The sequence below is a fragment of the Diadema antillarum genome, unplaced genomic scaffold (assembly GCF_040938485.1).
Source record: "Diadema antillarum isolate AM-2024a unplaced genomic scaffold, OU_Dant_1.0 seq00000856_RagTag, whole genome shotgun sequence".
NCBI lineage: Eukaryota > Metazoa > Echinodermata > Echinoidea > Diadematoida > Diadematidae > Diadema > Diadema antillarum.
Genome location: NW_027271727.1, coordinates 126,216 through 153,983, shown reverse-complemented (window position 1 = coordinate 153,983; position 27,768 = coordinate 126,216). Strand labels below are relative to the sequence as shown.

The 27,768-nt window shown below is 39.4% G+C and overlaps 1 protein-coding gene across 1 annotated transcript; it reads left to right on the top strand.

Annotated features, from left to right (window-relative positions):
• Nucleotides 1-24: 24 nt before the first annotated feature.
• Nucleotides 25-27,768, top strand: LOC139740510 (cyclin-Y-like protein 1). Its single transcript, XM_071651102.1, has 9 exons — nt 25-84; nt 14,188-14,384; nt 19,603-19,671; nt 20,436-20,571; nt 21,056-21,143; nt 22,599-22,718; nt 25,006-25,172; nt 26,467-26,629; nt 27,615-27,768. Exons 2-9 carry the CDS (start codon nt 14,207-14,209, stop codon nt 27,735-27,737), a joined length of 1,044 nt encoding a protein of 347 aa, XP_071507203.1. The 5' UTR covers nt 25-84; nt 14,188-14,206; the 3' UTR covers nt 27,738-27,768.

Sequence of the window (27,768 nt, the reverse complement as noted above, 5' to 3'; positions counted from 1 at the left end):
TCATAGGTCAAAGTTGACAGAGGGAAAACCCGAAAGAGAGGAGTCGATCCATCGGAACGTGACTGACTGTTGGAACAATATCTGGTAATTACTGCCTTTTGACCAGTTTTAGTAGTCTAAAATTAAGTCAAGTATCCAGTATTCTATCATAGTAAATACTACTAATGCTAATGTAGATATGATGTATTTTCTGTGACATGTAAACTGATTAATCCACCTCCGAAGACAGCTGCCCGCCTACCGGACAACGATCTTCACTGCCCTGGCCTGGTCTACCACATAAACGGGGTGTCGTGTTTGGACGTTTAGGTAGCGGCTCGCCTCGGGCGAAGAAACAGTGAGTGTAGTGTATTATCGGTTCGCCAGCAAGTAGCCCTGCCCTGCGGCTTTAGGCAGGGAATAAGTCCTTTTAAGCCCGGCGCATACGGTATGGCATTCACTGGTCAACGATAGTACATGTACTATAATATTACTAATAAGCTACCACGAGCTACTACTACTACTAGACTCTAGTCTGAAGTGAAGCCAACAAATTTGTTGAGCATATGATCGTATGCACATGCGATGTTGTGAAAAGAAAAGTCCCTGAAATGACCCTGTGCTGTGGGCTGTGCTGTGAGAAGTGTAGCTGAGATCAGACATTGAGACAGACTGTGGTTAAAAACTTGTTTCTGACTGAACTCAAAATCTAAACTGTGTGTAGGGTAGTGTGCACTAGATCTATAGCGTAGGTTAGACTTAAATGCCCGACGGCAATTGTGCACTTTACGGCCCTATATCAGTTCGGGAAACCCACTCACAAGGGGGGCCCCTCCTTATAAGTAACCCGTCCCCCTTATAAGTAACCCCGTCCCCCTTATAAGTAACCCCCGGGGCACCCCTTATAAGGAGTCTCCACGCTTTTTTGCAATGCAACGCGAAAATGAAAGGACTGCGGCAATTCGCTTGATTATGTCCATAAAGCTTCACAAGTTTCCTAGTTACTCACGAAATTTGAGCAAAATCGGTTTGAGGCATCATATCTAAAATCATGGATTTAAATGCGATGTCAAACGACCCATGCGAATGCTGAAATGCGAGCGATTACTGGCGTGAGTGTCGCCAGTCGCGGCGGCGCGGCAATGCTTGAGTGCAGACGTGGCGACTGAGTACGTTACTCAGTCGCCACGTCTGCACTCAAGCATTGCCGCGCCGCCGCGCCTGGCGACACTCACGCCAGTAATCGCTCGCATTTCAGCATTCGCATGGGTCGTTTGACATCGCATTTAAATCCATGATTTTAGATATGATGCCTCAAACCGATTTTGCTCAAATTTCGTGAGTAACTAGGAAACTTGTGAAGCTTTATGGACATAATCAAGCGAATTGCCGCAGTCCTTTCATTTTCGCGTTGCATTGCAAAAAAGCGTGGAGACTCCTTATAAGGGGTGCCCCGGGGGTTACTTATAAGGGGGACGGGGTTACTTATAAGGGGGACGGGTTACTTATAAGGAGGGGCCCCCCTTGTGAGTGGGTTTCCCGAACTGATATTATCAGTGCGAGATTTTACCCTAATCGAGCAATGCGTGCGAATTCGAGTACCTATCAGTTAACACCGCGGGTTCGACAGCGTGTCTTCCGGCGGCCCTAGCACTGTACTGTGTGCATATGTACATGTATGAGTAGGGTGTCTGATCGCGCACTGCTAACCCTCGACCAAAACGCGCCCCTATCTCATAACACGCAAGTCCCATAGAATGCAATGGAGCCGCGCGCCTACGCCGTTTTGACCCAGCATTTTTGAGCAAAATTTCGCCTTTATTGCCAAATCCCCAGACCATGCCATTAACGAATCCTAACAAATTTGGTATCATATGAAAGAGGAAGTTTTTCTCCATATCCTATCAGAACGGCGGTACATGAATCCGACGATAAATTGATGTAAAAATCGATAGAAGCACATCTATCCCCATATCTCAGCGTCTGCTTCGGTGTTTGTATTGCCGTGAGACATACTAGTAGTTGAGGACATGCTGAATCCGATGGTGCCGCTAGTTTTTCGCTAGCTCCACGCCTAGGTGTGGGGATATCGCCTTGAAGATACCCCTTGCAATAATTTTTTGGTCACAGCGAACGTTTTAGGCGGGGCTTCGTATGCAAGAATCCATAGTAACTTCGCGCGAAGGGGCTAATGCATATGTAAATTTGATTACGCATCGCCGTCTAAAACCACATGGCCTCTACGGTTGTGTGGGGATGGATCGCGTGTGCATGCGGCGCGCGCCAGATGCTGCCAGCAGAGCTAGAGAGCTACCACTGTGTGTGTGTCACTACGTTTGTGTGTGTATGTGTTGTGTATGATGTGCATATCACGAGGCAGGAAACTGGGCTGTCGCTTGCGATAGCTCCTACATACAACACGCATCACATAGCATGCACTCTGTACTGTACATATCGAATACAGTCACGCTCACAAATCACGTACGTCTTGCAAAACAACCAGACTCTACTAAATTTCTGTCTACTACTATTAGTTTACTTGTGGATTGGTTATGATCTTATCGTTGTTCATTTATATTTCGAAGGTGCACTCGCAATGCTCGAGTCACTGGCACTAAGCCGAGAAATCGGTTGTGAATACAATCATGTCCGCTTAGCCAAGTGCGAACGAAGTAGGCCTTAGCTAACGTTACTGTGGTGCCCTGGTGGTAGCGGCAGCGGTGTATTACGAACACCCGATCGACAAAAAGGGCGTGGAAAAGATTTCGGAAGACTCTTATTTGGCCATTTTTGCATGTACGAATAGTGGTAATGTGGCATCAATTCCAAGCCTGTGGCTGTAGAGGTTGTAGCTTGTGCATTTCACGCGAGCTGCGTGCACCTGCTCTCGACAATCGACTGCATATTTCTTCGAACCATGCTCGCCATGCCGGCTCCCCTGGCCTACAATCGCGATGCTCTCCGCTCGGCTCCCCGAACTTTACGGGCGGCGCGGGGCTGCGCTAGCTGCCTAGCTGCTGCTAGCTAGCTGCGCCTGCATACATACGCGGGGTTCGTACGTGTTGTAGGGCGCTCAATACGGTACATGTGAATCGAATGTAAACTGAATACCGAGCACGTACGTACGCACGCAGCGCACACAGGGTATGACAAGACATAGGGGGAGTGGCTTCTGCGCTTGTTACGCGTATTTTCTAACCGCTGTACGCTCATTATCTGATCGCTGGAGATCCACACGCGAATGCAGCTTTTCGGCGTTGTTTGCAAACATGATTTGGGTCACATTTTCATGCGTGCTCGTAAAAAAAGGGGGTGATATTGCTGTGATTTCAAAGTTAAATTTCTCAAGATAGAAACATCATTTCGCCATGAAATTTGAAATATGTCTTAATGATGTAAGTCTCTTTCATATGAAATAATTCACAATTCGTTTCTCACAGAATTTCAAAAGTTACAAAAATGCTCCAGACACCCTAGTATGAGATTTCGCGATGGGACGCAGTGTGTGTGTGAATGTGTCAACGTGTGTGTACGTGTGTGTGTGCCACCGAACTGTGGTGCGTGCTTGATGAAAGCACTTACGGTACGCCACATGGTTGCTCTATAAACGCCTTTCGCTGCGAGGCGCGGCGTGATCGAGCACGAGCAGAGACCCCCGCAGACAAACAGAAGGTGCTGTGCATTGGCACACAACGGAACGCAACGGTAAACTTCCGTGCTACAATCGTGATTTTAAATGAATGAATTCTGCGTTATATCTTAAACAGGAGATCACTAATTAACCTATTTCAGAGGACTGTATGTCCACTCGTGGCCTTGGCGAAATTATTCTGTGAAATTATGATAAAAAAAAACCCATATCTTAATTCTTATCCCGATTCGTCAGTCTGTTAGTGTTTATTTCGTCCAGGCTTACAATACCGTTCCCCGAGCCCAACCAGACGCCGTGCGAAGTGTGTATAGCTACCGATTTACGGGCAGCCATTACATGGACACACACACACACACTCACACACACGCAAGCCTCGCCAGCGTGGTTGGTTCGCAGAAGCGCCAGAAGCGCAGTGAGTGAGACGGGCTTTTAGTGACCTTATCACTTGTCAAACGGCGTTCCATACAGCAAGAAAAGCTTGCCAGCTGCTCAGTGCGTGGTGGTTCACGGGATATCACCTTGGCATACGGCGAATAAGGTACAGATAATATAGGGCCGTAAAGTGCACAATTGCCTGCCCGACTTCACAAAGGTGGTTTAAATCTATACCATGGTATGTGCAAATTGTTTGTAGAGTCTATAACTAGCCCGACCAGATGCCATGCTTTGCACGGCGTCCCTGTGCGCAGCATGGCGTCAGACAAGCTCCGATACACCGATCTCCTGAGACCCCTCGAAATACAGCTACAAAACTATAAGGGCAATTCCGCGGTTAGTAACGTTACATTTAAAGAAATTTAGATATTTATTTTTACTACGAAATCACCATTTATTCATTTCAAGTCAAAGTCATGTTAAACCATGTTCATCCTTCCCAGGTCTATGATATAGAAAAGAATGAGCACAATCCAATGAAATATTAGAATTGCTATGGCAACTAAAAGGGCTGGTTAGTAACGTTACGAAAAAAGGACATGACAAAAAAATCAGTGTCTTGTAACAAAAAGTGTGCGAAATTTCAAGTTACTTGAAACAAAGTGTTGCATTAATTTCAATTATAGCATCATGACAAATGTTCACGCAAATATTTTTAGCAGTTCGACCGATAATTTATTACAGTAGCTAGACCCCCAAATGCATGGTTAGTAACGTTACATTTGTCCGGAGTAATTCCGCAGGTCATTTCACCCTTTTGTAATTGAAAAAATTTAACATGACTTCTGGAGTATTTAAATGTATTCATCTTTTACCTTTTAGCAAAAATTTGAGGAAAAAATCGCAAAGCAACCCACTGTAATTTGCATTTAAGTGAATTTCAGCATCCCCAGTCCCACATGTTCATTTTAAATGATGGTTTTAGATCTTGCAAAATCAATAAATACGAAAAATAAAATCTACTGAATTTGAAAGACCTTAGTGATTGGTGAACATCCATGGCATTAGTTGATACCTAAATTAAAGAGTAAGATAAAGAGGCATATTTTTTTTATCCATGTCATGTCCATCTAACTGCGGAATTGCCCATAAAACTCTTTAATGCAACTGTTGATATTGAAAATGTCTCCTGTCTTATTTCAAATTTCACGAATTACTCGCGTGAAACGAAATGCTTGATAAGCATGGTATATAGTCCATATAGTGAGCCCTCGGCCCTCATACAACTGTACATCGTAAATTGAGCGAAAATTGCAATTTCAAACCAGAAAGCTGACCATTGCAGCACAATTCTAAATATTGTACATAGACCCCAGCTTTTACAATTGTACATGTAACTCTGGTAAAGATGATAGACGTGTATATCGCAGTACTACTAGCCAAATTCGAGGCTGGAACCACGGTGCTCCGTTCGCTTGCTACTCGAGTGTCTCACCCGCACGATCGACAGCACTACCTTTTCCCGATGTTTTTGCAGAGCTGCAACGACATTTCCAATCACTGCCATTTACTGAGCGAGCGTATGATATTTAAATCTTTGTTTTCAGTAAGTTGTGAATTCTTGTTAGAGCAGTTGAGTATTTTTGTTTAATGAAATGTTGACAAGTGTGTGTGTGTGTGTGTGTGTGTGTGTGTGAAATCCCCTTATCGTTTTTTTTTCTACATTTGTATCGTTCCTTTTATTTTTCAAGTACAGTCGTGAATAAATATTCTTTTCTTTACTTCCTATTAATCTTTTCTGTCTTTTCTCTAAGTTTTCTGTATAATTTCCTTTTCATTGTTATTGTCTTCTTATGATGAACTTTGTTTCCTTCGATTTGTCATCCCCTTCATCAGCATTTTTTTCTTCCTCTCCAAATCTTTTTCTTCTCACATCCTTCAAATATCTTTTTTTCTTTCGTTTTCAATAACTATCATTATTTTGTTCTTGCTTCCTTTCTTTATGAACCCATATAATGTCTCTTCTTTCCTTCCCGTGTTCTTTTCCTTTTCATTTTTAAGACTACTTTCTATTCTAAAAATCTGTTTATTTCTTATTTTTGTATTTTTAGTGCTCTATCTTCGTATTCGTTTGTATGTATTTTTATTCTCTTTATCTGTATTTTTCTTTGTCCCCTTTTCCCGTTCTTTCTCTTTCTACATGTTTTCCTATCTGTTCTCTCGTCTTAGCCCTCTTCTCTCTCCTCTATCTCCCCTCTCTTTCTCTTTAACGTCTAATTTAATGAAGGCCATTATTTTTTTATTTTTCAATATCAACATAAAATCAAATTTTTTACATTCTTATTTCATTCAAATGCACACACAGCACAGAACAACAATTAGCCTTAATCATCTATCAAAACAATTCCACAAAAAATAATTTTTCATGAAAATTACACATTCCATCAGCTTGATAGGGTAGCAATAATTATTCCCCAGGCTGCTTTCTGAAAGTGGTTATAGTCAAATTCTCTTTCATAATGCTAGAAAAGTGAATTATCTTTAATTGTGGCATTCCCTTTAAATTTTCTTTATATTGTTATCTACACATGACATCATAACCTCTAGTAGTCTCCTAATCCAGCGGTTCCAACACCAAAACTCTAAAAATTCATAACTTTTGCATAGATTGTCAGCTTTTCCTCAAATTTTCACTGATGTGTTCTACTAATTCATGTTTCTCCTTTCACTCAGTCCACATTTCTCTTTGGGTTTGGTTTCCTTTAATGAAGATACCATAGAAAAACTTGTGATTGCTATGGGATCACTACATTCAGATCAAACTAATGACTGTATTGAGCGCTGCCATGAGAACGTGTACAATTGATTTTGACATGAAAATACTTAGTAACGTAGGCAAAGTAACCCAGGATGGTAATGGAGCCATCGTGCAGGTAGCCATCAGTGAATTTAGTGTCAGCGCTTGCGTTTGACAGGTTTTGCCATCAGAAATGCAAACTTTGCCCCTATGGACATTGCCTAATGGCTCAGCATGGTTGGTAATGCCAAATTAATGTGTGAAGCAATCAATTTCATGCGAGTAGAATATAAGATTTGAAGCAGAATTTAGAAATTTGTATAATACTGTATCTAGAGCATAGCTGGTACGAAGGATGTCTCAATGAAAGTGCGTAGGTCCTTTGTCAGACACTGTGCTGTGTGTGGTTTCTGGTCTAACTATGGCCAATGCAATGTAGATAGATCAAGGACATGTATGTAGGCCACTGAATGTTTTTCATGTCTTGTTTTGTTGGTTTTTGAAGGATCATCCCCAGTCACTGAGTATACCCTTGTCAATCATTCTCTTATAGGGGAAAATTATCATTTTGCAGTGGAGAATCTAGTTCATCTCAAGTATAAGTTGTAAAAGTGTCCCTCTGTCAACTTTGTGTTTGGGTGTTGTTGTTTTTTTTTCTTCTTCTTCTTCTTCTTTCTTTTTTGCTGAACAGTCCAGAAGAACATTGTATTCCTCTGCATCTGTAGATCTAATATTAAATCTTAAAGCCCTATTTTGTTTTCATGTGGATCTTTTGAAGTCAATAATCTCTCAAGTGAGATAAATTTGTAGTTGTTATGTTTCTTTGCATAATAAATATCAAAGTGAAGTGAAGCAAAGAATGTTGAATAGCAACCTGATGTCATGTTTGATAGCTAATCACCAATCTGAGCATCACTCACAATATACAGGTATTGACTGCTTTTGGGGGCATTGTCGATATTATTGCTCCTCCCAAAGCATTTCAACCCCATGCTCTCACCTGAGGAGCTTGCCCCGAGGGTCATAGCATGGCGCTGTAAAATCCCCTAGGGTAATGTTAACAATGCCCTGAAAAGAAGTGTGCAGTCCACGTAGTGTATGTACCACATACAAAAAAAAAAAAAAAATTGTAATATTTGGTTGATTGTGATCGTGCTAACCATGTCACCTTTACGCTATTGAAGCCATGAGTTTACATCACACGGTGTACACATGCCCTCATGTAATGCTTACAATATACAAAAAAAAAAACTTTAACAATTAACACTAGTACTATGGGGCTGTTTGGCACTATATAAAGGACAGTTTAATAAAACTGCAGGCAATCAATTGAATTCAAGACATAAAAGCTGCTCTGCGCTTGCTGTGCAAGTTGGATGGTTGGTACTAAAAAAATAGCTACAGCGTCTCAGAAATTCATGTTAAAGGTACATTTAAGTATTTTCAAAATACAGTTCTTTGGCAAACCCACTCAGATGATGACTTTTGATGTTTGGAATACTGAATATTGTACTACATAATGTTCTACAACATTTTCCATGTCTCCGAAAGCCGAACTATGTAAATGTGCGCAATGCATCAGCCAATCGCGTGCGAGACCTTGCGCCAGAGCAACACTGGGCACATTGGCGCGGCGTTCAAAAGAAGCTCGAAACTGACGAGTGTGATCCAACATAGGGTGTTTAAAATTCCATTTTTGATAGGAAAAACAAAGTCTTATGCCATGAAATTTAGTGTAGATGTAGAAAACATACAGTTTGTATCAAAGATTTTATTTCTGCAAAAAATCAAAATCGACAAAAATAATGGTCAAAATCTTTGTACTCCGCCCAGGAGGGAATTTGCTCAAGATTGCGACTTTTGCCTGAAACCATTGTCGCGGGTCACATTTGTAAACTACACAAGCAATAAATACGTACATCTGAGCTCTCACCTCTCAAAACTGTTGCATTTTGCGATGGTATAAGACACAGTTTTCAATAGAATTCTAGTAGATTTATTATCATTTCTAATCAGTATTAGGCCATTCAGTTAAAAAACAACAAATTTCAATGAACATTCACTATTTTACCTTCTACTGTACAACGTGTATTCATTCGTAGATGTCTGTTCACCAAATACGTACATGTATGTTACAAAAAATATAATACTTTGGCAAAAATGCAAATAGATAGCTTCTTTGAAGCTGTTTGGGGTCAAGTTATCTCTCATTTAAGTATTCTAGTGTATAAAGATCACATTGTATTGGGGGTAATGCACACTGGAAAAAGAAAATAACTTAAGATCCCTGAAAAGTATCTGATATTTTACCTTGGAAATGCCCAGATGTTTGTAAAATACAATGTATGCATTCCTCAGACATTGAAATCTAGCTCATTAGGTCTTGATTTATAATGAGCCTACTGTAGTATACAGCAACATGCCCAAGACAATGTGGTTAATCGTTTGTAACGGACAAGCCAGCCAGCAGTTTCAGAAATCTACCTGTCAGAATTTCATCTCTGAAATGATTTTTCCATCCCAAGGCTCCCATGCTCATTTTTCCTGTTTACATCGTCACTGAACGATAGAAGTCATACATGTACTTAGAAAGATTAGATGTAAGTTAAATACAGATGTACACACGTAGCTTGAAAATTACAGCATACAAACTGGATGAATTGATGAATGCCTAAAATTGATTTATACAGAGTCAATCTTTGAAAATGTTGTACAATGGATAAAATCCTTTCATTGCAATAATGTAAAGTTATTAGTAGGTAAATAAGAACAGTCAGGTATTGTTGGACACTCACTGAGTAAACTGTTATATTTGTATATCTGTAGGCATTTAAAAAAAGCACCTACAGGTATATTGAAGGGAGAGGGTATTGCCACACTATAGCGGCCTGTCACTGAAGACAGCATCAAATTCTTCTCCTTTTTCTCATTTTGTAAAACTGCTAATGTTGGATACATAGACATCAGTCGCATCAATGGACATTTTTGTCATAGCTATATTTGCTAATATCAAGCTATTTCAGAGTTTGGTATATTTGGAAGTGATATGCACATGGAGGAAAACAAAACCACATCTGCCAAATTTCCTTGTGATTCTTCAAGAATGGATACCACGTATAGTGGACAAATCTGGCAAGTATGCCTGATTTCAGGAAACAAGAAGCTTTATTCCCATTTTTGCAAACACCTGCTCCCGATGGTGATGGGTGATTGGTCTTAGTGTTTTATTTTTTTGCAGTATTTTCTCCCATTTACTGTATTCATGTGCACACAAAAAGGGAAGCAAAACCAGACCTGCCAAATTCTACAGTTGCCATAGGTGGGATGACAAACTTGCCATATCTGTGCCTGATTTCAGGAAATGAGAAGCTTTATTTTGTAAAACCTTGTATTTGTATTTTTTTCAAACTCCAGCTAATGGTGATTACATAGGATGCTGGGCAAATTCCTATCCGTGCAGTATTTTCTCCTTAATTCATAATATTTATTGAATTTCCTGGGCTGGCAGACTAGAATGGAAGGGTGCATGGATGCGTACTGTACGTACAACATATTATAGATGCAGAGAGAGGCAGACAGACAGACAGACAAACAGAGAGACAGACAAACAGAGAGAAGGGCTTTTTACACTTGTAAATTTTGCTTAGTCCCGTACCAACGGTGGGGCTAAGGGGGGGGGGGGGGGGCCTTAGCCCCACCGTTGGTACGGGACTATCCTTAGCCCCACCGTTGGTACGGGACTATCCTTAGCCCACTTTCTGTTTACACTCGTTTTTGCCAAAGTGGGCTAGCCCCACCGATAGTCCCGTACTATCTGGCCCTGCAAAATAGCAATTGCGGTGCCAAGCAAGTGAGTGTAAACAGAACGAAAAAATAATCCTGGGCTAAGCGACGGAGACGAAGTCCGACCCTCACTGACCAATCAGAAACGAGGTAATCAAGTGCTGCCGGTGCGTGCGTGTACGTGTACAGTACACAGCGTAATCATGAATATTCATGTGGTTTGGAAAGTCCGGGGCTAAGAAATACGAGTGTAAAAAGGTCAGTTTTCTCCTTAGCCCCGGACAAGAGATAGTACGGGACTAATTGGCGAGTGTAAAAAGCTGAAAAAATTGGTACGGGACTTACAATAGTCCTGGGTCAGAGAAAGTCCGGGGTTAAGAAACACAAGTGTAAAAAGGGCTAGAGAGGGAGAGAGAGATGAATATCTTTGACCTGAATATATCATAACATTACCTTGATTCTGTAGGCAGTTCCATGAAAGATCATGAACTACTCCTTCCGTTTTTCTGAGAAAAACAGAGTAGATTCCTGGAACCTGATCTGTTTATCATCACTATAAATGAGATCATTGTCAGATGCACAGATTTATTTGTACAGTACCATTACAGGCATCTCCCTTTAGATAATGCATTGTGTGGAACTACCATTTTGATGTATTGTGTAAGAATGCTGGTAGCCCTGCAAAACAGTGTAACAGCCAGGAAATGGCTGATATTTAAAGACATCATAAATAATGAATAAAAATGTATGCCTATTTTAAAGATTGATCAACAAGAACAGATGTGTTGCATGATTGTGTACGTTGTACATACATGTACTGTAAAACCAGAAATATTTACAGCACGAGACTTTTTGCAAAATCACCACTGACTTCTATGCTTTGTGTAGGCAACTACATTTACTTTCACAAATCGTAGCTCCTCGCAAAATTTGCAAAAAGTTTCCTGCACGCATACACTTCTGATTCAACAGTCACCATGGTAATATGGATATGTTTGATGTACAATGTACACATACATTGTAGATGCAATTTTCTTACTGTTTACTCGACTGGGTCTCCAGTGAGCTTGTGAAGAGAAAAAGCAAAGCACTGAGGGGCGTATCACATTCCAGGAACCACTGCATCAGATTTGTCACATGGTTCTGTGATGGTACAGTGTATCAGTGTGTCCTGAAATCAAAATGAATGATGTTAGCATTTTTGTACAAGTACATGAAAATACCACATACACACACACACACACACACACACACACACACACACACACACACACACACATACATTGTAAAGCTAGCAGCCAATTCCTACTTTGTCTTACAAGTACATATTGTAGGTAATTTTGAACTACTGTATGTATGTGCATGATAACCACCCAATGAAACATACCAGGGTGTGTGCACTGCTTGCGTAGAATAAGGATATGTGTTTAGGAATCAATAATTGGACTTGACATTGAATGCCAGGTTTTAATGGTTTGTTGTTTTTTCTTCTTCTTTCCATTTTGTACAGTTTATAGCCATCCATTGAACAATTTATGAGTTCTGTGGTCATCTTTCAATGGCTAGTGGCATTAGACTGTGTATTTTAAGTGCATACATGTACGTGTACATCCCCTATGCACTTTTTTCTTATTTCTGTTTTAATTAATGCAGTTTCAATTTATCTGTTGAAGTGTTACTGTCTGATATCGGTGAATTCATGAAAATGGTTTCCAAGAAGGCGTGCGCATCATTTCCTGTAAAATTCATAAATATCAGTTATGCATCACGTCCCATTCAGGTAAAAGTGTTGGGAGGAAATGTGTTTAATCCATGTGCGAAAGTAGTGCCATTGAAGACTTTTTGCTGTAGGTACAGTACATTCCAGGTGTCAATCTATATCATATGAAACTCTGAACTTGAAATACACATAATCACAGGTCTGTTAAAATCACATCATTGAAGTTACTATACATGACCCAGAAATTTTCATGTGCATAAAAAAAGAATAACAAAAGTAAAATGCATGCAAAAGTGGGTTGTTTGTTTGTTTGTTTTTTCTACATGGTGCATTATAATCGTAAATGCCGTGGCAATTCGTAAAAGTTTAATGCCAAGAAAAAGACTGTCAGCTCCAAATCATTAATATTTCATTCCAGAATGTTTCTAGTTTTACAGTAGACTACTAGTATATTCTTTCTCGGAAATTACCACTCTGTCTCTTAATTTGTGATCTTTGCATTTTTAAGAAATGTGCATTCACTGTATATGATTTGGAAATAAGACATTTGTTCGAAAGACATTGATCTAGGAGTCCTGTGTTCTTTGCATGTTAAGATGGCTACCCATCTAAGTGAAGGGACAAAAATGCAAGCTGCTATTTTACATTGGCTTTTGATTTTAATGAAGGATCCCCAGTGGTTCCAAGATCCACATCCCCGCAAAGGATTTTTTTACCGCAAGAAAACAAAAGCAGGAAATAAAAGCAAAGGGGGATTAATGAAATGTTGGCAAACTTCTGATCAGTAGAACAAGTTATTACCTACAGAATGAAACAGTGCATTCCACAGCACTGTGGGGCACCCCCTTGTTACATTGTACATATCATGTGATATTGCTTTTATATTGCACACGTCTCTTTTTAACCTTTTGAGGACGAGTCCCGGGCAGGTGTCTAAGGGAATAGCAAAATCAGTCCGTCTTCAACAGGTTAATACATTTTGCCCATTTGCCAAGTGCAATGTTGGCTAAAGGGGCTGTGAAATCCAAATAGTTTATGTTGATTTGTGTTGATTTATGATACCCTCAACATCACTTTTGCGGTGAAACAAATATATGCATTCCATATATTTTTAACGATTCTTTTCTTCTATTTTTCTTCAGATTACTTGGGAATGCCCACAGAAAATCTTTCCAGACCAATATTCCTCAGATGACCTCATCTGTCAATCATTGCTTAAGTACTGAAATGTTTAACAAAAGACACTGGAATACACCTTCCCCTCGACTCAGCATAACTGGCATGTTCCCTCACCATGTCTTTTGTTAGTCATATTAATATCACAGAAACAACACAAATAAAAAAAAAATCAACGTGTACATGCATTTGGATTTCAGGGCCCCTTTAAATTTTCGCAGCTGTGCCAAATGTTGAACAAACGTCCAAACATATTGACTGGCCCTTTTATAAAAGGCTTGATTGCTGTTGAATGTTAATAGTGGTGAAATTCCACTTGAAATTGCAAGTACACCTACATGGTAATTTGGTACATTGTAAATCAGAACAGCTACGGATATGATACGCAGTGAAGCCATAGTGGTACCTCCTTAGAACCAGCATCTCAATTTCCATTGACGTTATTATATGCTATGCAGTTGTTGTACAGAAAAGAATCATTACCAATTTCTTGTTCACAGCTGTCCCTGCAGTCTTCTCAGGTATGCGCAATGGGATAGTTTGACTTCCTTTGAAAGTGCTCAACTACCAGGGCATATGTTCCATTTCAAAGGGAAGCAATACATTTAGTAAGTCGTACTTCCCGTAACAGAAATATTCATGTTCCTTTACTGTATAGTCTCTGAATGTGTACATGTTCGTCTTGTGATCCTTTTTAATTGGCAGTGCTCTGTAGTACCTGGAAATGGGGAACAAACACTCCTGTAACTGTTTGAGGACCTGCCACAAGAACCCCTCCAGGCGGCCGGGAAGGGTGCCACCACAAGACGTCGAGCGCTACGAGCCAGCCACCCAAGAACCGGACCAAGACGAGCGGGTGAATAACCTACAACACATCAGTGACAGGGAAAAGGGCATTGAAGGTAAAACATTACAGACTGTCTCCGTACTACACACATCCTGCAAATTGCACTTCTTCTTTTTTTAAGCAGTGATACATGGTACAATGGTAGTGGCAGATATGATTGTGCTATGCTGCTTTTAAAACAAGCAAAGACTTTAGAGAGGTACAATATGTACATGTTGTATGTGTATGAAGTATTAAATGTTTCACATTCACTGTGAAATAAATGGATACCAAATATTAGCATTTCATGAATGTTAACTTTGTTCTGATGTATCAAACTTTAATAGAGTAATGTGTATAGGAATTGTCTTTGAGAACACTTGCCCTCATTTGGGTGAGTCCGAATGACAGTACACTTCTATATTTTTTGTAATCTTTTATAGTGAGTTCATATATAAAGTATCACATTGCAAGCAGTTCACAGTGGGAATGAAATACAGCTGTACTTGTAGCCATTTTCTGTGCTGCAGCCATGCAGTGTAAAAATGTGAAATAATGCATGTATGTAATTATGTAGCAAGGACAAGTATTGCGAGAAAGTGCGCTTTGTCAGATTATGGCATCATGAGCAATGAATTGCTGCCATCGCAAATGATTCACATCTTTCTCCCGAAGTACACAAAATACAATATGTGTGTGAGTGTGTGTGCAAATGTTCATGAGGATGAAGTGTTCCATTATATACAATGTACAATGTACCAGTATCAGGAATGCATATAATGCGTATTACCCGACATGAATTCACCATCTGTGATGTGTGTATCGGTGTGAATCTTTTCCCGAAATTGGAAAATAATTACCTCCAACATACCATTAAAATGTTGCTGTGAGTGTGAGGCAGTGTACAAATCCCTGTTCATATCATATCAGTCAGCACCAATATCCCTCCACTTCCCCCCCCCCCCCCCCCCACATTTTGCTCCACATTAGCACACCTTTAGATGTCATACATGTTTGCATCCTCTGGTTTTAATAGCTTTCGGCTAATTACACACGTTTGCTCTGGGAGCAGCTGGTCATTATGCCACATACTATGACACAAATGCCTGCCGAGTGAGCATGATGTAGCAGTTTCAAGGAACATTCTGTACAGACAACTGTGTACAGTAGTGTGTCACAGTGTGTATTTCTCCTGCTGCAGTATTGCAAGGCACAGAGCTCCATTACAACTGTGCATGTTCTTCACAGCATTTGACGCTCACATTTCTACGGATAAAAGTCGCTCTTTGATTACATTTGTACTTTTTAATTAAATGCACGAGATTTGTGTTTTCATATACAGTGTACATTGTATGCATGCTCTCAATATCAAGCTACATGTGATGTAGGTTTAGTATAAAATTCAGTAGTTTTGTTAAAAATTTAGTACTCTCAGTTAGTGGTGGATGAAATCAATGCACATTACAGGTACAAATTTAACCAAAGGATTGGAATTTGTACTGTAGCATGTAAAAAGGTGATTTTGTTCAGGGGCAGTATTGACATGAGTTGACTGCCTCAACCTAGTAGATATCCATTATTTTTTTTTTTTTTTTTAAACTGGGCATGTGCCTTGGTTGATAGATTTTACAGAGATTTGAGATTTGATGGATCTGCATTCTACAGTGTATCATTGTGTATGTATTGTACATATATATGTACATGTTTGATGGATTGAAACCCCCCCCCCCAAAAAGAAAAAAAGTTCAATGAAGGAATAAATAAATAAATAAATAAATGGATAAGTAAAACTGTTAATGTAATTATAAAGGAAAAACTGCAAAAAAGGAAACCATGTTTACAATTTTCCCTTTGATAGGAATGAAGAGAAATAGTCAAGGCTTTAAAGTATACATCAACTTTACAAAGATTTCTGAGGTGTGCTATACTGTCCACAGGTACAGGCATAATATGGTACATTTAAGAAATTATACAATTTTATGATATATTGTATATTGATATTGATGCATTGAATACAGTGTTCAATAGCCTTTTCAAACCTACCATGTAAATGTTCCTATTAATACTCCAATGCCAAGTTGATGATACTGGGTATTCCATTATGTTTACTACAGTTGTGTATCATGTGATGTGGAGGTACATGTAACAGTGAAAAAGTGGAAGTTTCCCTATTTATCTGGTGAATAGATTTTTAAGTCAATAAAGACATCTCTCAGACAACAGCACCTTTTTTTTCAGATCTACTCCCCTCACACACACATACACACACACACACACACACACACACACACACACACACACACACACACATGTACAGATGAGTAAACTTTACTGTAAGGCAACCTACCATGTATTTTGACAAAACTGAGATGTGAAATGAAAAAGAATGAAATATTTGTAGAAGCTTTGCAGAATACAGAATTATTCCCAAATGCATCAAAGCCAGATACAGTACAGCTGTATCATGTGATAGGTAATTAGAAAGCCACTATAACATTGTGGACGTCATCTTTAATTCATATTAAGATACATGTAGATCAAGGAGGCTTTCCACAGTACCAATGTTAGTAAACTGTAGCTCATAGAATGGGCATGCATCATTTAGATGTACATAGTTAACATTTGAGCCTAGATTTAAGACCCAGATTAGGCTGTGCCATTGCTTTTAAACCTCCCTGGGGCATACAGGTAAGTGGGTATCTGATTTCATTGAGATCTATCTGGAAGCCATGTAAAATATGATGTGGTTCAAACCAATTCAGTAGACAGAGAAAAACCTTCTCAATGGGGTAACAACATGTGTAAGGATATGATAGCCACTATTTTCACCACAGTCATGGGATTTTCATATGCAGTGATACTTGCAGTGTGCAAATGTTTTGTGTGTGGACGTGTGTCTTACATGTACAGCAAGTATATTCTGTGATGTAGACTGTTGTGGGCTTTGTTTATTTCACATTAGACTTTCATGGAGCGTCTCTGCATTCTTTACAGGCGGCATCCAGTCGCTCCACCCTACAGCTCATCATGAGAACATTGTGCACAGTGTGATGTTTGTGGGACAGTCCAGTGAATGAAGTCTATTGGCTGCCTTGCCCCGCCCCCATCCTCCCACACCCCTCCACCCCCCCCCCCCCCCCCCCCCCCCACCCCCCAAGGTGGGAAGTGTTTCATGACACAGGCACTCTTGGAATGTTTGCTCATGGATATCGTGATCCATCAGGGAGGGCTGGTGGAGCGTAATGCTCACAACCCCGAGAAACTCCCTGGCAGTTGGGTCACTGATTAGTGCTCTCATTTGCGAAAACAGCCCTCGCCCTCTGCGATTGTCCGCAGGGATACCTTCCAAGTGTATCTAATCAGCATCTTGATGGGCAGAGGGAATGTCGTTCTGTTGAAAAGGAAGAAGACATTTAACATTACCCCCATTCCTGATCTCCCAACCGTTCTGAATTTGGAGGAAATAATCAGAATTTTGAGCATTCCCAGCTCTTTTTTCAATAGCAGTTTCCTATTTTTCTTGATAATCTCATCACACACTTCTATGGGAACTGCTCTTTCTTTTGTATACTTTGGAGACAAATCATCCGTATTTTCTGATCAGAAAATGGTTGGGAGGTCTGCCATTCCTTAAAGTACCAAGGTTCGAGAAGATGAGCCTTGATTCTGTTTTCTCAGCCACTGATTCTCGATACTTCTTGTTTTTGTACCCATGTGATGATGTTTGTGTGTACATGTACACTGTATGCTGTGTGCACCAAATATTTTGCAAGGTTTTATTTTCACAAATCTCCGGAGTCACATGCTATTCGGCGAATTTAAAAATACAAACAAATATTATCTCGGCTGTTCCTGACACGAATGTGATGTGCATACCCAATTCATATCTCAGTTCAGCACTAAAAAATTTATTCCAAAATTGCAAATTTAATACTCACAAAATTGTTGGGAAGTCCCTATTCATAAAAAAATTAGACTCACTATTTTTGCTGTGTACAGTATTTGGGTATTCAATGGGGATCGCAGATAGGGGAAGGCTGTATGAGGTGCATCATTGCAAATAAGTTTTATCCATTCATTAAACTTAACCACCACCACGACTTTAAACTGTTTTTTATCTGTTTGTAATAGCAAGCTCCCCTAAATACTCTGTTAATTGAATGCAAGTAATGCAGGTTTCCTCCTTTCCTTCAGATTTTATGCATCGTATTGGCATGGTTTACCTTCCTCCTGTGCTCTGGCTGTGCATTTTCTTGAGTTTTAATGTATGCCACTCCTTAACTCCTTGTAACTTTTGACAGTCCGTCCCTCTGCCTTCCGCCCTCTCTCTTCCTCTTTCTCTTCTCTATCTCTAGATTGGTTACTCAGTAACACACTTATATGCACTCACTGTCTAAATCACTTCCTTGATGTGTAATCTGAATGTGATTTGCCCCTGTATTCACCTGTAGTCCAGTGCTATTTTTGGTCCAGCGCCCTACGTAGCTGCGACCAGTCTGCGGTAGTAATCTCTCAACCCCAGCGGTTGACCAGCAACCCCACCCAGACTCTTTGCTGCTGCTGCTGCTGCTCCTATTTCAGTTTCCCTCAGTCCCTTCCTTGTCCATCCAACATATCTACAGGAGTCCACATTCTCCTGAGAGCATTCTCTGTTGGGTGGCCATGTTTGATCTGTCCACTATGCCAGCAATACACTGTGATTGGTCTTCGTAGTCTCAGTGTAATCTGTACTCGATATTGACATGCACCTACACATGGATTTTTCTTCTATGTACAAAGAGGGAGAACATATAGAGCAATATTTTTAGTAATATCCAACACCTAGGGATTGATTTCTTTTCCTGATTAGATGGTAAATATGATATAAAGATATGAATGTACAATATTGATTATATGTAAATATATCTAGAGATAGAAATATATAATCATATAAATATGTGGATATAAGGATGTAAATATTAGTATTATATGAGTATGTACCACAGTATACATGTATTTACAAGATACTGAGACTATAGGGCTCATCCATCGGGGTTCTTGCCAACTCCTGGAATGCATTCATTTTATACTGATTCCAGTTTTTAAAAGTCAGTGTGTTGGCTTAAATTAATGTAATGTGCAACCTGTATTCTATTTAATGTTTTTCTTCTTCTGCAGGTACAACGTGTATGTTCACATAATATGTTTTGTTTCTTCTGGCTAGAATAGTTCATATTTGTATGATGTGCACCTGTAGCATTAGATGTCAGTTTGATTATGCAATCGATATTTTTGTTGTTTTTATATTGACACAGAGGATGCCCTAGATCCGTCAGTACACCCGAGGACTAGCACCATCTTTTTGACGAAATCAGAAGCATTAGGTAGGTATCTTGGAGGAGGAGATTATAACTTTTCTGCCCTACATGGTGCAAGGGGAAATGACTTACAAAAGTGGTATATTGAATGTGACCCGCCGCAACAAAAGGATCCGAAAGTCGCTGACGGCTGAGCCGAGAGAATTGAGTTTGAAGTCAGACCAGCAAAATCGGTCAAAACCATTGAATTTCTGTTTTTGGCATAATGTTGTAGTCTAATGTTTCATCGGATCCTTTTTCAGATTTTTTTGTTGTATCAGGTCACATATTTTGTGTTTACCAAGAAGTGAACTCCGTGTAGTTTTGTCCTCTTGAATGGCTTTTTCTTTTACCCAAATAATGTTTTGTGTGCGTGTGTGTGTGTGTGTTGACAGTATATTTTGTTTTATGTTGTATGTTTGTAGCATGTGTGTTTGTGCGTGTGTGTTTGTTTGTTTGTTTTTGTTGGGTTTTTTGTGGTCTCATGCTATCAGACAATCACAAATTGACTCTAAAGGGATGTGTAACAGAAATATGTAATGGATTGTTCACTAGCTTTGCATATGTACAAATGTGTATACTTTACACAATGGTGTTACGATCAGTTGTATTTGTATGATCTTACCTTCAACTGCAATTAAACAAGATATAAGGTGGAGGGAATGCTTACGTGAAAGCAATGTATTAATAACAGATGGAAATCTTTGTGAATCTACAGATGGAACAGTGTTGTATTTTAAAGTTGATGTGAGGTTAATTTTGTTTTGTTTTGTTTTGTATGCAATGTCCAGAGGTGAGCCAGGAGAGGAGAAATCACTACGCTGACCACAGACTGAGCACGCTCAGTAAGAAGTTCAGTTCGTGTTCCACGATATTCATCGACGACAGCACAGTGTCACAACCGAACCTCAAGTCAACAATACGATGGTAAGAAGCACCGCTTTTAGCTTGGCATAGCACAGACACACATACGTGCACACACAGGAAAAGAAATGCAAAAAATACATATGTGTATATGATTAGTAAATAAAACATGACTAGCTATATATACAGCATATTATGGTGTCTCATCAGTCAAAACCACAATACAAACTGCCAATGATAAAGAAATCCAGATGGACATGTTTGTACCTCTGAGGATCATGTTGAGTAATGATTGTCAGACTCTATCTAAAACTGACATGATAGTTTCTAAATATTTTGTGTGCAAACATAACATTTTTATGAGATTATTTATGCCTATTGTTTTATTTCTTTGTAAACTTAAATATTATTTGTTTGTTTTTTAAATCTAAACTGTTCATCCTGAGAAACAGAAAAAATGATTTCTTTCGATTTTAGTCAAATGAAAGTGTTAGAAAAAACTACTGGTAGTTAATTGTGCTTGTATGTATCTTTCTTTCAACTCCAGTGTATCACTTGCAATATACTACCACATAAAGAACAGAGACTCCAGTCGACAGATGGACATATTTGATGAAAAGCGATACCCACTATCAGTAAGTAGTAATCAATTTAACAGGGTGCTACATAACTTTATTTTACCACTTGCCCGATCTGGCAAGCAGATTTTCAAATTTGCTGTGAAACATTTGCCCAAATAATAATTTTGCTTGCCCAAAAACAAGGGGTTAATAAAACACTATCATTTGAATAAACAGCACAACAAACTTGGTCTGATCAAGTGTTGCCATAGAAATGCATTGGGGCTTCTTCACGTAGGTGTTGGAAAGTTGCTGAAATGATGTGTTGCATCACTAAACAGCCATTATCGTTGGGCTTCTGTGTGTTGACTTTGTGGTTTGTTGGGGGGAATAAGTGACAAAATGATGCATTCAAAACTTTTTTGCTTGCCCAATTTGGGCAAGCATTTGTTTTCATTGTTTAAAAACACTTGCCTGAATTTGATTTTTCACTTGTCCCGGGCAGTCGGGCAAGTGCTTATGTAGCACCCTGCTTTAAGGAGTGATCAATTCTTTGCAAAAGTGAATTTTCTGTGCCAAACTCTCTTCAGTAAATTTCTGGCTGGCGGTGTCTACTATTTTGTTTTTTCTGTTTTTCTATGAATTTTTCAGGAACTCAAGAACCAACTTGAAAGTTCCAGTGTTGATCTCGTATTGATAACTAAAAGAATGACTCGGCCATTACTGGTTGGCCTATAGCACTGAAAATGACTTTGATTGATTAAAAAAACTAGAGAAGCACTCTGAGAGCGCAGACCTCCGCCAAGCATGCAGCTCATTTCCATCATTGATCTTGTTCTTCCATAGAGATATCAATGATTTCCACCCATAGGCCTATGTACTTATAGCATGCTGAAAGTGTTTATAGTGTGCTGAAAGTCGCCCGATTTCCCAATATAGAAGCCTTTAATAGTTATGTCATAAACCCTCAGCTGCACGGCGCACCTCGCCCTAGCAGAAACTAGAGCACGCACTTTAGTGCACGCATACAAACCTCAAATACGCGCAGCCTGAACTCCCAAGTTCATTGACCCTACCTGCCAAAATATCAAAAATCCTTCATAAATTCCCCCAAAATTCTCGGATCACTACCAAAAGTTAATCGTTTGGTACTTGTGTCATTCTCGACCTTTCCTGCAAGTTTCATCCCAATCCGTTAACTACCTTTTGAGTTATTTTGCACACAGACAAACTACATTGTAACTAATTAACGAACACACACACAAACCAACAGTAACGAAAACATAACCTCCTCCCTTGGCGGAGGTAAAAGAGGCGACTACCATTGGTCACCACTGAACATTGTAAGGGACAAAAACCAGCAATCATTTTTTGTTGTGTAAAATATCTGTTCCTTTGTACTGATTGGGTCTCTTTGTCCAAGACAATAGCTTGCTGGTCAGGTCATTTGCATTTATGATGTGATACAACTGCCAAATTGTTTTCTTTTTCTTTCTGATGTTGTTTACCCATCTTCATCCACCCATCCAGAAAACTCCGGTTCCGGACGACTACGACAAACACAATCCGGAGCACAGACACATCTACAAGTTCATCCGCATGCTATTCAACGCAGCTCAGCTCACCGCGGAATGTGCAATAGTAACTCTAGTAAGTGGCTGTGGGAGTGTCTCATTCTTTATTGAATCTACATCCAAACCCCTTCAAACTTTTTCTCCTGGTCTACAAAGCATTTTACAACAGAGCATCAAAGTGCAGCAAGGAGTATTGTAATAGACATTCCCATGCAAGGTGCACTAACCTGTCAATGTCAGTGACTTTTTATGTGACAGTTGAACAGCAAGCTACAACATGTAGCTATTGATACAGCTTTTACCTCAACTGCTCTGAAACTAATGGAGCAGGATCCCCTCTCTGAAATCTTTTTTTTTTCCCCAATTCAATTCAATTTTGGTTTTATTGCCAATAAAGAAGAGCATAACAGTGAATCTGCAGACTAATATTGCCATATGATACAGAATTTTTTGGCCAAAATTGATTTACAAGACAGTTGTATAGTAAATTATTATCCATACTTGGTCTATTTCATATGCTATCCTTATGTATACATTGGGCAAGCAGAATTATATGTTCTGCAATATGTACCTTTGAATTATGATGAATTTGTCAATTTGTAATATGTAATTGTAATTTTTTGTCTTGTTCACTATGTGGACTACATGTAAAAAAACCAGTGAAAAGAGAATTTCCTTTATGGACAATAAAGCAATTCATTCATTCATGTGTACAGAGAAAAATTTTGATTACATGAAACAGGCACAGTGAAATATATGCATCCTAGATTTATTTATTTTTTTATGATAATAATAATGAATAAATAAATAATTGTTTTGATGTCATATTGCCTTTATACTATTGAACATAGCACTTACAGAAAGTTACAAGTGAATACGCTTGGTGATATGCATACAATTCAGACATACACATACCTGCTGGGGGGTGTTTCATAAAGCTGTTCGTAAAGTTACGAACGACTTACGAGCGACTGGTGATCAGTTCTTGTGCTGAATTATGGAAATTCTGGTAAGTATAGCACATAGAACTGATCACCAGTCGCTTGTAAGTTGTTCGTAACTTTACGAACAGCTTTATGAAACACCCCCCCTGCACCTATGCACAAAAAAGATGGTGAGACAAAATACATTTCCACATGTAGCTTAAGAAACAAAAGGGTTTGGTATTCATCAAGAGAGGAATAATAAAGAAATATGACTTTGGTTATGATAATTTGTTCATCTGAAAGGTCAGAAGGCGAGAGTAGGATACATTTCTTTTCCTCTTGACTTCCCCTGAAGTTTTTATTGAAGTGTTTACTGTCAGTTACTAGTGATTTGGTGTTTTGATTTATCACTCTGCATAAAATGAGAAGCAGCTTTCACTTTCATTTCCTTAACAGAAGATTAGTCACATCCTGTTGAAACATTTTCATCGATTTGACAGGATATCGGTTCTGAGAAATTACTTTTGCTTTTCCTCCTTTTCCCTTTTTTCCTGTATTGTCTTTGCCAACTTTTTTCTCTCCATTACATCTGTAATGGAATGATAAATGTCCATCTCATCAGCCTACAAAAATTAAAAAGAAAAAGAGCTACCACAGTTTAGGATCTATACTTTCTCAGTTTTTTTTTTTGCGAGCATTGTATTTCTTTTTCTTTCTTTCTTTCTTTCTTTTTTTTTTTTTGTTCTTGCATGAAGCTACTTTTGTGCCTGGCAAGGAATCAAATGTGTGAACTTCTGTGGTATTATTCATGATGAAAGAGAAACAGGCTTATTTAAGTGTAGCATTGCAGTTTTATAGTGTTAGGGATACACAAAACCAAGTTTAGAATTCATGATAAGTTCGTCCCCTCCACTTCCAGAAGAGGCTTATGCCCTGAGGTAACCTGAAGATGTCATAAGAATTAATCGTATATTATAGTTCCTAGTCTTTGAGGAAATGGTGTAAGAGCTGGTGGGGGGTTTTATTCCCCATGAATCTCATCTGGCAAAATCCTGCATTGATGGTATTTTGAGAAGCCCTGCATTGATAGTGGTGATGGCAGCAGCAGTAGTAGTGGTAGTAGTAGATGTAGTAGCAGTAGTAATAGTGGTAGTGGTCATCTTAATAGTAGTGGACGTAGTAGTGGTAGTCTTAGTGTTAGTAGTGGTGGTGGTAGTGTAGTGGTAGCTGTAGTAGTACTGGTAGTGGTAGTGATGGTAGTGGCAGTGGTACTGATAGTGATAATGGTAGTGGTAGTGGTGGTATAGTGGTGGTAGCAAAGCTGTTGTGGTAGTGGTGGTGGTAGTGGGTTAGGGTCAATGAATTATAAAAGGCTGATATATATTCTGTACTGTTCATGGTATGTCCACCGTTTTCATGTCTTTGTCAACTTGCCAGGTATACCTTGAGAGGTTATTAACATATGCAGAGATCAACATCACCCCTGGCAACTGGAAACGAATGGTTCTTGGCGCCATCCTCTTAGCTTCCAAGGTGTGGGACGACCAGGCGGTCTGGAATGTAGACTACTGTCAGATCCTGAGAGAACTAACAGTGGAAGACATGTAAGTAGCACACAGCTGTAATGAAACACTCAGGAATATATTTGCTCCCTGAATGAAATTTGATAATGGACAGAATGATTCATATGAAGGCCTAATTATTCCCTAAGTTTTCCCAAAAATTGTTCATAATTGATGATTATCGATTCAAAGCAGCTCGTAAGGAACTGCCCTGGTACTAGAATCAACCTGGATAGAGAATACACAACCCAGGATGCATGCACAGAATGAAATGCATATCTCTGTTGATTATACGACGGAATATTCTTCCTGCGAGTCAGCATATTCATGTATTTCAATCTTTGCTTGTTGGCCCTTGTTGCGAATTGTGGAACTGAAGTCATTTTTGTAGACAAGCAGGGGAATGACCAACATTGTTCAACTGTATGTAGAAAGAGAGTTTTATGGTAGCACTCTGTGCTTTTATATTTAGTCCTTTATGAAACTGTTAGGGATAGGTAGAAGGAGAGTGGAGAAGAAGGGATATTAGTTCCATGGAGATTGAAAATTCAGAGTAGTTAAGAGGTGAGTGGTGAGAGGAGATATCTATCCTTTTCCATGGCTACTCTTCATAGTGCTTCTCCATAACTTTCTGCCACACTGTGTATGCTTTCTCCACCTCCTCCATGTTGGTTCTGCTCAGAACTGATTTACAGCAAAGAATTTCCTTTCCTCAACTTTCCACTCTTCTTTCCTCCATCATGCCTTGCCTCTTTGATGTTTGCTGCCATTTTAAGTTTCGTGCTAAACTGATTTGCTCCAAAAGAATACCCCTTCTCCACTCACCTTTCCTCTAAAAACATACCTTTGAAATTACTGCACCACATAGTGTTACCATAAAACTTTCTACCCTTTGTACTCATTGCATAAAGCTGCCCAATCTCCCGCTTTCGACGGGAGATCTCCCGCCGAAACCCCATTTTTGCACAATCTCCCGTTCTCCCGCTTGAGATTTAATTTCTCCCGCCCTGGCTCTGTGTCTCCCGCTTGAAATTCTTTCTGACTTACTACCACCGTATGTTGAAAAATAAGCCTTAGATAGCATGAAAGAGCATCTAGAACCCTAGAGCTTCCAGGGCCCTTAAGCGGACCCTGGACCCGGGCCGCAAGGAAATTCGTGCTTCGCACTCATGATGTGCGCTTCATGCACATCAAGTTGAAGTCTCCCGTTTGCTAGGGGTTTCAGGCGGGAGAATCTCCAGGTCAGAAACTGCTTGAGGTTGGAGTCTCTGCATTGATCAAAAAGTTATTGCTGCCCTATGGTTTGGACATGGAACACTTTTCCTATTCTTTGCAGGAATGAACTGGAGAGGCAATTTCTTGAGCTTCTGCAGTTCAACATCAATGTTCCGGCCAGTGTTTATGCTAAGTACTACTTCGACCTGCGTGAGCTGGCCGACTCCCATGAACTTGCCTTTCCCCTTGAACCACTCAGTACAGAACGCGCCACCAAACTAGAGGTAACACCCAGGGAGGATCACAGATTGCCACCATTCTGTTTCTTAGAGCTGCCATTAACTGTTTATCTCTCATGAACTTATGCAGATTTGTGACATACTGTACTAATTGATAAATAAATTAATAAATATTATCTACAACAAGTTAACAAGACAAATATTGTTGTTTTCTTTATAGATGAATTTCCCCAAGTCCAGTAATACTCTTGACTTCAAAAACCTTGGAAAATTCATGTGAATAGTAATTTTGAACTTCTCTAAATCATTTATTGATGACAGGTTTCTTGATGATAATACAATTATCAGAGTGAATGTAACTACTAGAAGTGGCAGAGTGGTTAAACAACCAGTGCATTTTACAATGTAATTGTGCTAAGCACAACAATATTTTAGTTTATAATAGTTTGTTTTTTTAAAGAAATAATGAATTCACAATGCAAACATTTGTATTCATGATTGTAAATATGTTCTTTTTATACACATGTTCATTATTGTAAATATGTTCTTGTTGAGACTCTCATACTCCCAATCGGGGGTCGATAGAGTATGATAAAATCTTACCTTCAGGTCCTTACCTAAAATAGAGCAGAAGTATTAATATATGAAGAACTTATCTGTATGTTAAAGTCCACCATTCGAAACAAACAGCCAATAAGAGAAGGCTGTTATCTGGCAACCATTTAAACTCTTGTACAAAAGAGTCTAGCACTGTCGCCATTTCATCTTTTGACAGTTGAGTGGTAAACCATAACTTAATGTGCGATGGTAATATGATTAATATGATGTCAAATGTTGGGTACTTACATGGCAGTTGCACTTCAGTAGTTGTTTGATTGGTTGTTTGGCGGGTTTGTGTCACCTGACACCTCTATGTGCAAGAATTGTAAAAAGGAATAGGTAATATACCCATTCATGGTGTAAACATGGTATGATTTGCGATGTCTTTTTATGAATATATATTTTTTCTTGAATATGTTCCATCTTTCAGGTATTTTCAAAAACAGCGGATGAAAAGTCGCGAGAATTCCCAACGCCGACAAACCTCAAGAGATCACGGAGTGCGGACAGCATCCAAGTCGTGCCTCGATTCTCAAATGCAATCATCTCATGATGAAAGCCACAAGAAACCCCTGCGCCCGACA